We start from the raw sequence: 16,059 nt of genomic DNA, 5'->3' as shown, positions 1-16,059 counted from the left end.
GGCAACAGAATTTAGAAAAAATGGCATGGCTGATACATCCTTGGCATTCACTAATTTTTAGTCCCAAGTTATAACAGGTAAAGGTAAAGGACCTGTGGAAGGTTAAGTCCAGCCAAGGGAGACTATGGGGCACGGCGCTCATCTCGCTTCAGGCTGAGGGAGCTGGCATTTGGCCACAGGTAGCTTTCTGGGTCATGTGGCCAGCGTGACTAAACCACTTCTGGTGCAATGGGACACCGTGACGAGAGGCAGAGTGCGTAGAAACACCATTTACCTTCCCGCCGCAGCAGTACCTATTTATCTGCTCACATTGGTATGCTTTTGAACTGTTAGGTTGGCAGAAACTGGGACAGAGCAACGGGAGCTGACCCTATTGCGTGGATTCGAACTGCCAACCTTCTGATCGGCAATCCCAAGAGGCTCAGTGGTTTAGACCACAGTGCCACCCACATCCCTTCCCCAACTTATAGCACCCTTTTGAAGGCAGTTCTTTGCCTCACAGCCTTAAAATCCAATCCTGCAAAGTCCCATCATGGCCAATGGGACTTAATCAGTAGTAAACATGCTTAGAACTGTAGGCGTAGTAATTTAATTCTATGCATTTCATCTCTGCATTATCAGTAAAAGCCCTCTACTTTACATAGAAGATAGCCGTCAATCCTGAACTCAGTGGCAGGTGCCAACTGCATGTGGTGTGAGCTGGCACCTTTGCTTGCACAGACCAAGAATATATTAGTGCGAAAACAGAAGAAACTTCACCAACAACCTCCTCCCTGGAGTGTGACCGTGTGAGGCTTGCACCATTCCTTCCTATTCATCTTCTGTTCTACGGATAAACATTGTGCTTTCAGACTTCAGGCAACTGTGTTATCAATCTGGGATTTTTCACAGCAAAATTAATTTCCTCACAAATTAAAAGGAAAACCATATGCTCTCATCAGCTGCCATATCTGAGGTAGCTACTATACCCATTATTTCACTAGAAGAAATGAAACCAAATAATATAATACAGTGTATTTACAGAAATTCCAGCAACAGTCCTTGCAAAAACCCGAGCATTTTGCTGTGCTTTTTCTTTTTTGTTTTAAGTATGCACTTGATGCTAAATTTAAGCACTGCATGCATGTGGCTATGTACAGGCAATAACTCTTATCAGTTTTAGAGGTGGAATTGAAGGGCTGTCGTTGCCTATCTCACACACACATCATCATCATTATTAAGGCATGATTTCTGCACAAATCCATTTTGCAGTTTTGTAACTCTTCTATAACTGCCCCGAAAAAGCAGAAATAAACAATCAGAAGCATGACTAGCACCATTGCAGTAGATGGGTGTACAATATGAGATGGCTGTGAATACTAAGTACCCATAAAGAGCGCTGCATTGCTGCTGTATAGTGCATGAAAGAATGGGTACACATTTCTGTCCACACTCACGTAACCATTTAAATGATGGGGGACGGACGGACATGGAAGCAGTTTCCCTTAGGAGTAAACTGACTAGGTTAAAAGCTGCTCCTAAGTTGTACAGGACTAGGGGAATTTGCTTTTTTATGAAAATGGATTAAGTTATTAAGGTTCCTCTGCTGGATCAGGTCTAGTGTAGTGTCACAGGAGCCATATAGAGAAAGTCATTCTCATTGCTCCAAATGAAATAACCATCTGTATAACGACTGTGTGTATGTTGAGTGTTTACATTGAAGACAGGCTATCGTGGAGCACAAGAGAAAGAGGACAACCATTGGTGTGGTGACATGTGCGTTGTTTGATTAAGCAAGGGCTGAATATGAAGCAAATACAGTGGTACCTCAGTTTTCGAGTGTCTCGGAATCTGAACGTTTGTGCCTTGGTTGTCGAACGTTTCGGAAGTCAAATGGTATTCCGGAACGGATTACATTCAACAACCGAGGTACCATTGTATGTTATCTATTATTCCACAGCACCCAGCTCTATTGGACGACTTTTATCACAGTTTGAACAAAGGCTCAAACATGCATGAAGCCATACGTACAAAGTTGGAAAATATAAAAGAACCCTCTCTCCATCTTCTCAAAATGCATCACATAAAACTGATGGATGGACAAAGGATCTGATTACAACGAGCCCAACTTTCATGATTTGGTTCATCTAAAAGGTTTACACACACACACCCTGAAAAGTCAGGCTAAATTCTTATCTCACTAGTCTACCAAATATGCATAAATAGATTACATGAGCTAACTGAGAAAACATCATGTCCCACAGTGCACAAAGGTTGATTCTCTTGTCATTGACTGACTTCTAATTTACACCTGAGTGAGACAACTTAAGACCTGGGCCTTGTAACACTTAAAAAGATAAACAGTAGAACACTGCACTGGGAACTCCTTGCACTTAAGACTGGCTCTCCCCTGGTTCCTGCTAAGCCCATCTTCAAGGCTTCTCAATTATCTTAAAGTGCTTGTTTGATGGGGAAAAGCATGTTTCATGGTTTATCGGGACACTGATCTTAACCATGCACCTTCCCTGGGCTGCCTCAGCACAAAGATTAAATAAGAGCGATATGCAAGCAGAGAAGTAAATCAACAAAGAGGGAGTGGATTGATTCTGGTCCCTGAGTCTCCTTAATGTGAGCAAGAAAAAGAAAGAAAAAGAGGGCAAGCAAACTCAGCAGGGAAATGAACATAGCTTTGTGTGTCCCTGCACAGCAAAGAAGCTAGCTCAGATTGCTAGAAAAACAAACAATAGCGAACAGATTAACTCACTACCTCGCAGTGCCTTCTCCTGCCTTGTGCAAGCGACTACTTCCATTTGCGGCTGCCTCGGGGAGAAGAGCCTGTATCCATGTTTGTCCCCAGTCTGTCCACTTTGCTAATTGTAATTTCCGCCATCCCTGCTCCACCACCCTCTTGTTGGACAGACCCTGAAAGGTTACCAAAACAAGACCCTCTCCCCCATTTCAGCAGAGGGCAAAAGTTTCAGTGAAACAGATCCCTCCCTTTCAGCTCATGACTTGCCTGCACTGCAAATGCTTATTAAGGGTTAAACTACTAAATCCTGGTTATCAACTAGTCCCTTATTTTCAGTGCTCCTGTCTTTAGTTTCCAGTCCAAGGAAACCAAATGAATACTGCAGCCCACGCATCCTGATGTTTAATCACCCCAGCAAACACATTCTAGATGGATGAACCTGGTACATTCAGTTGCACAGCAGGGACAGCTTGCCTGAGTGTACCTGAGACAGAAAGGGCCTTTTCATATTTGGTGTTTAATCCTTTAGTCTGTTATTGCTAAGCATAGAAACAGCGCTTTTCATCTTTTGCTATGAAGTAGCTCTCTAAAATGGCACTAATTCTTTCAGCTGGATAAGGGGGAAATCTTTTTTCTCCATTTTGCACTGGGCACATTGAAACGGGGGGGGGGGGGACGGACGGACCAGTGATGCATTCAAACAAGTTAGCATCTCAGAGACAGGGAAGAAACTCCATTTGCCAAATACAGTACATGCTTCGGATTTCCAGCATAGCTCTCTGGGCCTATAGTTTAGCAAAAAGTATTGCATAATTTAAACAATGCACAATATCTAACTGTATCTGTGCATTCATATCTGTTATTCAAACAAATCAGAGGAGTTCCCACATTGCATTTTACCAAAACAGAAGTTGATAAGTGTCAGTTTATAATGTGAGAACAGTTACGCAGGGTGTCTGCTTCAGGGCTGCTGAGACATGAATTTGGTGAAAGCAGCCTGGGATTTGGGTGTCTTAGCAGTGAAGCAGTCGTATGGTTTCTTATATCTATTACTAGGCCTCATGTCTTAATATCAGAGAGGCACCAAAAATAACACAGAAGATGGCACACAGGTGTCTGTGAATACAAATACGTGTGTTTATTTGAATGCAGAATGGTTTTTTTTTATGTTTGTGGAACTGAGGCAATTATGCTTTCAGATGGTAAGGGTTTGCTGGCACACTTGTCTATTAAAATTCAGTTCATGCCCTTGAAACTTCATTTGAAATCTTGCTTTCTTTCCTCCATCCCCACCCACACCCACCCCTCAGGATGTAACATCTGCTAACTAAAACCATTCTGTGAATTTCAGATTAATGCAAATCTTTGGGGCTCTCACCCATTTCTCTTAGTCCATCTCATGGCAGCAAAAATTTCTACCTATTCCAGAAGGAGATTTAAAAGGTATATAAAAAGTAAGCGCAGGGGTTTCTAGATTAGCCTTGCCAAGCCTTTTTGAAGATGATCCCTTCTGGGTGCCCTAGATTCATCTGCTTAGTTTAATCCTCAACAGTTTAGGAGGCTCATTTTGCTGACAGTGCAAGGATCTTAGGGTCTTGAAAAGGTGAAGTGGTGGTCAAAGGGCCATGCTTTCCCAAAAGGACTTAGCGTGGAATTCTACGGCATGCCTAACATATGCCTTGTGAGGGATGCTTTCATGGAAAAGACAGTTTGTGGAACTGAAAAGCTGAGTTTTCTTCCTCTGTGTATTCAGATTCCCAAGGAACCATACAGATAGCAATGCAAGCGTACAGGCAGTTACTCCCTCCATGCTATATTTCCTTTTCTTCTGTTCCAAAGAAAAGCAGACAAATTCACACAGTCCTTTCTACCCTATGGGGATTTCTTTTTCATGTAATGGAAATCTGTGGTAGTCGGTATGAAGCAAAGGGCTTGGCTACAAATGTTGTTCCACAGAGCAGACTTGGCAGCTGGACATTAACAGAAGGAACCAGAATCCAGTGGGTTCTAGGGTCAGCAGTGGCGATGGAGGTGCTGAGACCAATCTAGCAGCCTCTGAGGAAGCCCGAATTTGAAACCTCAGGATATCATGTTGGAAGAGGTGGATTGTAAGGACAGCTTCTAAATCGTTTAAAGTTATGATCAAACTAGTAACAGTTGGTTGTCACCTTAGATCAGGCATAGGCAAACTCGGCCCTCCAGATGTTTTTGGACTACAACTCCCATGATTCCTAGCTAGCAGGACCAGTGGTCAAGGATGATGGGAATTGTAGTCCCAAAACCTCTGGAGATTGCCTATGCCTGCCTTAGATACTACCTATAGACCAAACTACTCATGTGCCTACTTTTACTATTCATTCTGCTTCAGAAAAGGCCTACAGGCATAATTTTGCAAATGTGTAGATTTTAACAACCATCAGTTCAATGTTATGTTGCTGTGGTGAAAATGACATTTACTGAGGAAAACATAACTGAACAAGCAAAACCAAGGCCAATTTTTTAACGAAGCCATGCATGAAAATCCCTGTATCTAATAAACCACACGGATAAGATCTGATTTGTCTAATGTATTCTTTCTGAATATTTTGCACTTAAATATAATTGAGGCAGAGTAAAAACTGGAAAGTGAAAATAGAAAGTATGACAGGAAGGCCAAGGCCCTTTCTGAATAAAACAATCAAGGAGAGACTCAACACGCTAGAAAATTTTCAAAGCTACAAAGAAGTAGAATGGTATTTAAAATGTAAATGATCAATAAACTGACTGCTAAAGGCCAATTTGTTTAAATTAACCTCAGGAACATTATGCCAAATTTCACTATAATGACGAGATGGATTTGGATAACAGTGATTTCCTGTTCAAACTGGTGATTTTACTAATGTTAGCTTGTTTTATTAATATCCCACAATAGACTAGTAAAAGGTTAAAAAAAACCCCTGCAAGGTATTACTAGATTTATTTTATTGCTAAAATCCAGGCATTGCGACCCATGTGGAAATAATGATACTGTTCCAGTTTTAAATGGTAATAAAGATCCAGTGGATAAAGCCTGATTGAACAGCCAGGAAATGTGAATACTTTGTTAAACACATATAACTGTCTGTATTATTATTATTATTATTATTATTATTATTATTATTATTATTATCATTATCATCATCATCATCATTAAAAGCTGTCCATCCTTCCAGATATCCTGCACCTGGATAAACTTCTTAAACAGAAATGCTCTACTCTCCATGCATCCAAGTAGGAAAGAGGTGGGTTTTTTATCAATGAACACCACAGCACAAGTTTTAACAACAGGAATTGCAGTGCTCATTTCACACACATGGAATGTGAGACGCAGAGGAATGAGGAACCTTACATTTGTCAAAGAACAAGGTCAGTGAAAGATGGGGAAAGCATGAACACAAACCCATGTTGATTAGGAATGACTTTTGAAAGTCATCTGGCCTTCCATGTGGCTCACTGGATCAGGCTCACAGAACTACTACCTGGGACACTCAACAGCTAAATAAATGGGCTGCAGAAGATCTATGTAGTCCAACCCTCTGTCCATTTATTTTTCTGCACACACATGTAGAAATGTTGAGTACTAGAGGTTTGAATACCAAATAGTGAGCAGGCTCTGCAACCTATTATTATTTGGGGGGTAACTGGAAATCAGTGTCGAAAGACACCAGGCTTCCTCAAACTCGGGCCTCCAGATGTTTTTGGCCTACAACTCCCATGATCCCTAGCTAGCAGGACTAGTGGTCAGAGGTGATGGGAATTGTAGTCTCAGAACATCTGGAGAGCCGAGTTTGAGGAAGCCTGACCTTGTCCTTCAAAACATCACCACCACCACGATACACAATGTTTATGCACAACTTCTATACATACCATACTCAACTATTGACATTTCTGTAAGATTTATAAAAACAAGGTCCTCAAATTTCTACCAAACAAGGAGAAAAAGAACCCTAGTGTCATTAAAACAAAGAAGTATGATGAACTATCAGTGTTATGTGCTTACATTCATCTGTATTGAGTCCTCACATTCAGTTGAATTGGAGACACAGGTGTATTTTCTAGTGCACCAGTAACACTTCCATTTAGCCGAGAGGCAGGTGATACATCTGAAATGCATAAAAAGTATGTACACTTACTAATCCACACCAGGGCGGTTTATAGACTCCTGTCTGGAGCTAAATTTCTGTTGCAAATCTGCAGACTCTTCATTATGGCCTTGTGGCAAGTCCTTCCACTGAAGGTTTTTAAAAGTCTAACACTCCATTTTTTTCCTGGTGAGAAGGCCCAGAAACTGCCCTTCTGCCATTCCACTTAATCCACGGACCAGAGAGCTAATATAACATCTGGTTTTGAGCTACTTCCCTTATTGTTTTTCAGAAATAGCTTTCTTCAATAAATACAACTTCCACCATTGCATAGAGGCAACTTTGCCATTAAAAAGCAGCAACCCAAACTTGCTCTTAGTAAAGACTCAACACCACCATCGTTGCTCCCTCTCAGGACTATTTTACTGTTAGATAAAGAAATCTTTAGTCCAGTGTTAACATTGCGACAATGCTGTCTGACCTGCCAACATGAGTTGTAAAATTTTATCCTGTGCTGTGTCGTTCATGCATGATATAAGCTAGTGATAGTGACTTTTAAGCTTTGTGGGATATTTTGCAGAGTGGTAGGTAAGAATCTAAACCTTTAGTTTCGAAAAGATCAGTTTGATTGGCTGCAAAGTATACACTAACATCCAATCATAATGTAGGTCTTAATCAGCATTTCTCAAATCGAGCCAACAAGACCATATGTGAGCATGAATAACATTCTTGCATCAACAAAACATTTCTTAGCATGGGTATGCTGAAAGCATGTTACTGACATGCTTTCAATGCTGACCCAAGCAATAAGATTATTCTAGAAGGAGAGTGAATCTGTTCCTCTAAGTCATTAACTCTATACTGCCTTCAAAACCCATATCCTTTTAACTTTGCACATCCACAACTGCCTCTTCACATCCCTTAATTACTCTTTCCTTTGATGCTTCCTGCAGAATATATCCCCCTTCCTATAAACAAAACAAAAGGGATGGTTATACTTGGGGAACCAACTGCGTCCAACTCTGGGGCTGATAATCCATTCAACAGAACAGTTGATCAGCTCTTGAAATTGGACTGAAGTAATGCCATTTCACATACTGCTTTAACTATCCCTAAAAGTTGTTTCCAAAGGTTGATTGGTTAAAGAGCATGATCTGCAAGCACATGGAAGAGAACTTCCTAGGGATAGTGGCAGTGGCGCATGGAAAAAAAACAGGCCTGACAAGCTAACACCTAGTTGCTTCCACAGCTCCATGAACTGCATAACCTTCATGCTCACTATGTTTACTGAATCCTGGGAAATTGTATTTTGTTTTACAATAGACTGATCAGTCTATTAATACGTAGAATTTATCTCCTGAAAATCAAGCAGAGTTCTGAGGGTTAACGCTAAAGCTTTCGGATAAAATGAAATAAAATATTAAGCACGTTTAAGAAACTTGAAAGGAAAAAATGCCAAAAGCCGTCAAAATTGTCCAGATGGTCTGAAATGCTCTAAGACCCTTTCTCTGTGAATCTTGGCAAGCTGCACAGACTTCCCTGCCAAATCCTGCCCAGGGTCTAAAATATCTGGTTGACAACTAAGTGGTTCCTGCTTAGTTAACCCTCTACAATAATTGCTCCTGGGTGATGAATGTACTTTTTTTTTAGGACTACCTAATTCACAATCTCTCCCCTACCAAAAACAAAACAAAACGCGAAAAGGGTTTCCCAATGTCAGATTCTGATGCAAGTCATAGCCAAGCAACCTACTGTTTGTCAGCAAGCTGCCATCTCCCCTCCACTGTAATTTACGGACCATGAGATCACTTACGCTGTCTTTGGATAAATGTTTCCAGTTCTCTTGCAATCATAGATGGTGAAATTGGCCCACACAATATTTTTGCCGTTGACCTGTACAGCAGTTTGAACAATCACATGATCTGGGGGGAAAACAAGCCAAAATATACCAGATCACAAGAGAGTTGCTTTTATATTTTTCTAAGCTTTCAAGACAAGATAAATGCCTGGGCGGGTTGTCTCAAAACTGTTTCTTTTCCCAGGGGAATGCAAGTCCTCAGTTTGCCCTCCCCCCAAACTCAAAAGTTTCTCTTCACTTAAAATTACAGCTTTCAACTCTATTTCTCCAAACTAGGTAGTCACACAACAAGGGGGTAGTGTGTAACACTGATGTTAGCAGTGGAATTTGTGTTTCCTGGAGGAAACTGGGGTGGCATGTAACATATAGGACAAAGAAAGCTGCAGGGTTCTGCTTTTGGCATGTAACCCCCTTTTATTGCACATTCATGATGATTTGTGCTCATGATGCTATCAGGTAGGTCATATGTGATCTCACTTTCAATACTATTTATGCCTGCAAAGGTTCTGAGAAACTCATACTGCTTCCTTTCTAGTCAATGCATTTTCAGTAACCTGCTGATAAAATCCCTTAACCTCTCATACCCCAAATATTCTGGGGTGGGTTTTTTGTCCCGTGCTTGTTGCACTATAGTTCCTCCAGACCATAATTGGGGAAGCACTGCAGAACAACTAATAAAGCAGGATAAATCCACCACTACTATTATTGTGTCAAGACCATGTTACAGAATAGACTTGCAATAAAACACCAGTCTGGAGGGGCCCCATGGGCAACTTTTCCTGGATGAAGGAAAATTTGGTACCAAACATTAATACACCTGTGAGAAAATAATGCATTAGTAAGAAAACATTTCATAAGTTCTGAAGCATTTTATCTTCCACACATGTCTACCCTAACAGGATGCCCAGGGAATCCTCCAATCTGAAGGTCGCAGAGATTTATTTTACAGAATAAGGTAATCATCTGACTTGGTTCATTGTGGCAAAGTTCATGTGCTGTACTCAAGAAGTTAGGATACAAAATTCTACACAATTACTTATTCAAAATCAGAGTACCAAAAACACCCACAAGATACAAAATACTATTTCTGTTAAGCACAGAGTTGCAAAGTATTACAAGTGATTAGAACTAGGCCACATTTAGACTGACAAACCGTGCTTGGCAACTGCTGGCTAATGAGCAGAAAGCCACATGGCAAGCAGTTAATCAGCAGGTAAAGCTTTTCCCAATGGCTTTGCATGTCCGGAAATGCTTCTCCTGCAGAATTTCTGCTAATCACACAGCTGTTGAAGACACAGGCGCTGCTGCGCTGAGGGGGAAAGGCTGGCAGTTCCCCGCAGAACTTTACAGGTGTCTGGCATATGGAAAATTGCAGCATAATGCACAAGTGTGGCATTCATGAATTGTCAAGGTCCAGCAATCAATACCAGATGGAGGAAAGAGGTGGTTGCTAAGGCCAGAGGGAATCCATACCACCATTTGGATATGGCGATGACAAATGAAGTCACCATTAATTGAGACTTTTTTCTCCCATCAAGGCTGGTGTTGCAGATGCTCTAGCATGTGCCGAAATCACAGCTCAGTACTTCCTGGGTTGATTTATATTTGACAGGAGATGGTGAGCTGCAAATTCCAATATATTCAAGACATATATGAACACGCCTAAGACTTAACACCATGCTTGTGGTGGGCTTATCACCATGAACTGGTTCTTATATGCACTTATACTATTTGAATGATTTAGGAACAAATATGCACATCCTTCTCTACCATGCATCTATAGTGATATTCAACCTGAGGACTCTGTGACAGCCACCATGTATCCCAAGTCATACTGGATCTTCAAAAAGGAATTGTCTGAACCTGCATGATATAGCAAGGTAGCAGATATTGTGTTTTCCTCTGGCAACATGTTGCTGTTGTTGTTGTTACAGAGTTCATAGGATTGTGGCCAAAACCTACCAAGGTAGTACACATGAGGACTTCAATATTTCCTTGATAATGCTCACACATAAATGAACACACACACACATTTCATGCAGTAACCCAGTTTTCCATATCAAATAAATATGAATGACTACGGAAATAGTGGAGTTTCTAAGTCAAAGTCATTACTGCTCTCATTTTTTTTTAAAGCATGTTGTCTCTATTCTTTGTTACATACCTTGATTGTATGGGAAGGCTGGATATTTTTCTCTAGGAAGAAAATTGCAATAAACAAACTGGCTCCAAGAGTGGGCAGCAACTTTAGCTACAGTGGATATATTATTTCCATAATTGCAAGACATCTCCATTCCATTCAAACTTGGAATATTCCCATTTATTTGGATTATCATGCCCTAATACAGACAAAAAATATTGAGTTATTGCTACAAAAAAAAAAAAAGGAGGGGAACACAGAATTTTGAATTGCATTGACTATCTGGTTTAGGAAACAAATGGCTACAATTGATTTTTCATTTTGCATAATATTTGTCAGCTGGAAAATAATGTATGGAAAGCATGGCTAAACTAGTACATCTTTCAGAAAGGTAATAAGCAGTCAATGAAGGAGACTTACTCTTGGCTAGTAACATTGTTTTCTCTTAGGTTTTTATTGCAATTTCTATTCGGACATTTTGAAAAATGAAGTTAGTAGAAACATTTTGCTTAGGGACAAAAAAGTATATTTATTTAAATTTATTTTCCAATTAATTAGCATAAGCATTTTTCCTTTAAAAAAGCCCTGAAGTGTTTTGCAACAATATTAATATACAAATTATACACACACACACACACACACACAACATACATAGTTGCATTCTACTACATTTATTGAGAGTAGACCCATTGGAAGTAACATATCTATTAATCAGGTTCATTCATTTCAATTAATCTACTATGTGTAAGACCAATGCTGGATACAACCTATAGCCTCAATAAGCAGCAAAAATATTGTGTGGACTCTCCCCAGCCAGTTGTAACAGTTGTGTAACAGCTTTGCTTATCAAGTGAAATGGAATCACGTGTACCAAATCCACCCCTTTGCCCATGCTGTCAGTGCACACAGCAGAAACATTCCAGTGGTGGCTACCCAAGTGCAACTGAAAAGGAGTGTGATCAATAAATCTGTTCTACTAGTTCAATCTACTGTTCTACTGTTCAATCTGGCGGCATAATGTAATTTGCCCCACCTGATCGGTGCAACAGAACTGAAGAGGTTTCTGTTTCACTAACAGAAATCTACGAAAAGCTAGTTCACAAATTCGAAGCTGAAAGATTAAGCTAAATGTATTAATTAACATAATTTCCATTGTGTGTTTTTTACTGAAGAGCCAGGAAGAAGTAGCTTACTAGTCCTAAAAAATAAACTTTAAGTGAATGTTTGTTGGTTTATTTTAACATTATTAATGCAGTTGTGTAAAGGGTTAGGGGTTTCTAGGGGAAATGGTTTAATTAGTTACTGGCTCTTATAGTAAGCTAATCCTGATCTCCAGAGAGGAATGACAGAAGTTGAACAAAGATCTTCTGCAGTTTACTGGCAACCAGCAAAGGTCTTTGGATTTGTCATTCAAACCATACTCCCCTCAAACTCTAGGGAAGTGCAGATGATGCTGTTCTTAAACATAAATAAGTTCAAGTCTGCTTAGCATTCAGTGCTAAAGGCATCTACACTCTTCGTCCAGTGAAATGTACCACAGTACTGGCCTTGTGTCATTAACAGTACAATCCTGCACGTAACTACTCAGGAGAAATCCCCACTGAGTTCAGCAGAATGCACATCCAGAGTTATTTGCAGATTAGCTAAAAGTGGCCCATTATCACAATTATATTATGTTATGAATAATTATATTACCACATAGAACCAATCATCATTTAGGCATAGTTTCTTCAGCAGAAAAGAAATCTTGGGAAATGATTTGACGAAAGGCTTCAAAAAAGTGAAAAACCATTTTAACTCTGAAATGTCAAACTGATGTTTGTGTGCAAATAGGTATGCTGAATATTTAAACTTCAAATTTTCATCAGTTCAACTGGTTCAGCCTTTTGTGTTCAGGCAGTACTCTCTTTAGACTTGGCCTGAGTGGTATGTTAAGCCAGTTCCTCCTTGCACAGGGACGACACTGACAACACGATGCGACTTCCTCTGCGTGGACAGATATGGCCCAAAGACTACTTGATTCCATAGGTGCAATATTTTGAATGAAATTGCTGCTTCACAGAGTCAAAAAATCCAAAATTACCAGTGCTGTCTCAACTTTCAGAGGTGGTAACATGGTAAACATTCCTTCTAACAGTGATTCAAGTCTTCAAATGTGCACCATTCTGTAGCCAAAATTGTACTGTCTGTGCAAAAGGGTGATGCAATGGCACACCTGCGGTAACCCCAAGGTTTGCTGTTGCTCAAAAACTCTTTGAAAAGAAAAAAATGAAAACTCCCCAAACAGCCCCATGAGAACTCAGTGGCTTGAAGCACTGAGAGACTGAGAAGAAAAACCCATAACAATGGGGGTGAGATGTGTGAGGGTGGAGGGGGCAGATGGAACAGTGTCTGATCCTGTCAATCCCTACTCAGAATCTGATTAGTTCTAACTCAGAGTAGACCAGCTTAGGTCAATTGATTTCCATGGGGGTGTGCTCTGAGTTTCACTTAGTCAGATACAACCCATAAAGGATAGAATCATCACATTGTCTAGAAAGGTCACTACCTGGTTCATACTGAGAAGCCTTTTTTTAAAATGTTCCCAAGGATGTACCGTATTAGCCCAAATATAAGCTGAACCTGAATATAAGCTGCACCTTTAAAATTCAAGGGGGAAAAAGAAAAAATACAGTACCCGAATATAAGCCGCTCCCTTAAAATTCCACAGGCATTCACACCCATTCCGTTTTACCGTATGTGTGTTTCAGCAGCGATATTGTTAAAGCCAATTTTTGTAAGGTCACGAATTTAAGATGCACTTTAACTTTTCATGGTCAGAATTTGGAAAAAAAGGCTTATGTTCGGGCCAATACAGTAGCAAAGAGAAACCATGGAAACTCATGGATAAAACAAATAATTTCATGTAGGTTGGATACTGTGAGAGGATGGGTGCCTCTCACCCCCCCCCAAAATTCCCAAAATGAAGAAAAAACATAGGAGGAAAGAAACGGAGGACTCAGTATGCTCAACGTGCATGGAACACTGACAGACTGATGGTGGTGGGGGCGGAAAATGACAAAAATGGGGAGGGGTACAGAATGAAAGAACAAGCTGCCGTAATTTTGCTGGAGAGCACCACTGGTGACATCTATTTAAAATGCACACAGTTGAAGATGCCCCTGGCTGCACCTGAAGTCTGATAACAACAAAGCCAAGTGATGTATGCCTACCAGCATACATAAAAGTCAGATTGCAAAGTTCTGTTCTTCTAATAATAGCAAACTCAGTTGCTGGTGTGATTATGGTTCCTGCAGGCTTGTGGAAACCCCATGGTTTACAGGTGTAGATAAAAGTATTTATGGAAAATACCTGAGGGAGGAAAAAAGGGGTGAAACAGTTTCATGAGGGTGGAGCATACTCAGTCGCCACGGAATGCTGTTGTGGAGAAGAAAAGGAAACTGCGATGAATTGGAAGTATTCTGAAAGAGGGCATGGCTGGCTGGAACAGCGAAACCAAAGCACTCTATGCGCTGCAGTGTTTTGCTGCAGGTCCTACTTTCCCTCATAATTTCTGAAGCTGAGAGGTGGCTTGGGTCATTATGCAACCAAAACAGCACAACCCACCCACAAGAGGGTTGTATCTGCAGACTCAGGAAAACCAAAAGTTTGCAAAGTACAAAAGTCTTGGGAGGGGAGCCTAATGGGGCAGACCCTCCAAAACAGCCCAATGGTGACTGAGCATGCTCTGTGGCAGCGGGATGCTGACGGTTGAAGTGGGGATAGAAAATTGGGGCAGAGAGGGAAAGGAGTGGTGTTTCCTGGAGGCTGCCATGGCTGTTTGGAACCCTGAGCATCACACCAAACCATTTATTTTTTTTGCAGGTTCCACTTAGAATGGTTTAGAATAAATCCCGCTGCTTATGACACAATATCAACAAATAGTGTAATTCTCATTTGACATACTTTGTTCTCTTTCTCAATGTTTATTTCTGAGGGCAGTATGGTCATTGACGGACACTGCTGCACTCCTTCGCTGGCACTTATCCAGAAATTGGGTTCAGAAGAATTAGCGCACTCATGTTGCAGGGAACACCTAAAACAATTAAAAAACAGTCATGACCCCAGACCCTCAAAATTATTAATAATGTTGCTGGGAGAACTGCAACCCTCCTCATATTTTTCACGGTGCTAGCATCCATTTTATATAATCAACATGATCTCCATGATATAAACATTTTAGCTTCAACACCCAAGTGCACAAGAGACAAAATTGAGAGATACTTTACACATTATGCTTTCCTTGTGTTTTCCCACATACTCTTTTTCTGTATCTGATGCTGAAAAATCGACTCACAAACCCATGGAAACCAGAAATTAAGCTTTTGAACTATGTTGGCTTAGCAGACTCAGAGGAGACAGTGTATCAGCTAGCCATGAAAGTTACTTTCTCCCCCTCCCCTGCATGTTCTATTTCTGTTTTATCAGATTTTCCCTTAAAATAAATATATTGTTCCAGCAAACTAAATTGATTGTTCTGCCTTGGTTATCTTTACTATGTTCTGGCTTGTTTCCTATAAATACTTCTGTTTAGTCTTTTGGTCCTATGATTGAGTTAGGAAAGGCTTGAGAGAGCAGCAGGATTCTTATTAGTTGTAGCATTACTCCTGAAGGGGAAGTGCCCATAGCTCAGTGGTACAGCATCTAGGCTTGGCATGCAGAAGGTCCGAAGTTCAATCCCCAAGTGGGGAGAGACTCTTGCCTGAAACCCTGGAGAGCTGGTGCCAATCAGTGATGACAATACTGAACCAGATGGGCCAATCGTCTCACTCAGTAGACAGCAACTTCTTAAGTTCCTATGACGTGGCAAACTAGCAACCTATGTGAAGTTGGGTGAGTTTGGCCAGTTTTTGAACCATTGAAAACTGCACATAAGTATGTGGCAGTAAAAATAAAGAGCGGTTGCTAATCTCCAATTGACATTCTTCAAGTGGTCGTCCGTGAAGTTGCATGATTAGGTTCTCCACCTACAGAATCTTCTAGAGATCTTCCTTTCAGTGCTGGAGGCAAATTCTTTCCACACATGCTCTGATGGGCAAGGCAGGCCATGTCTTCCCTCCCATGTCCTTCTGCACAGCCTTAGGAAAAAACTTTGATCTAATGTTTGGCAAGTAGGACAGAGCTATCTAGCTTATTCTTGTTCATCAGGCTATTTTACAGCTTAGAGAATTGCAGGGTTTTATGAGGATATGTT

General features: G+C 40.7%; 1 protein-coding gene across 1 annotated transcript in view; it reads right to left on the bottom strand.

The window, feature by feature from the left end:
- PLXND1 (plexin D1) overlaps positions 1–16,059 on the bottom strand; it is a 149,305-nt gene that overhangs the window by 76,651 nt on the left and 56,595 nt on the right. Inside the window, exons 5-8 of the mRNA XM_053378082.1 lie at positions 14,772–14,901; positions 10,851–11,025; positions 8,642–8,750; positions 6,747–6,849 (exon numbers count right to left, since the gene is read on the bottom strand). Coding sequence (XP_053234057.1) covers positions 6,747–6,849; positions 8,642–8,750; positions 10,851–11,025; positions 14,772–14,901 — 517 coding nt within the window. The remainder of the gene's footprint in view (positions 1–6,746; positions 6,850–8,641; positions 8,751–10,850; positions 11,026–14,771; positions 14,902–16,059) is intronic.

Source organism: Podarcis raffonei, chromosome 2 (genome assembly GCF_027172205.1).
Source record: "Podarcis raffonei isolate rPodRaf1 chromosome 2, rPodRaf1.pri, whole genome shotgun sequence".
NCBI classification, from domain to species: domain Eukaryota; kingdom Metazoa; phylum Chordata; class Lepidosauria; order Squamata; family Lacertidae; genus Podarcis; species Podarcis raffonei.
Note: the sequence above shows the minus strand (reverse complement) of the source record. Positions and strands in the feature narration are given on the sequence as shown.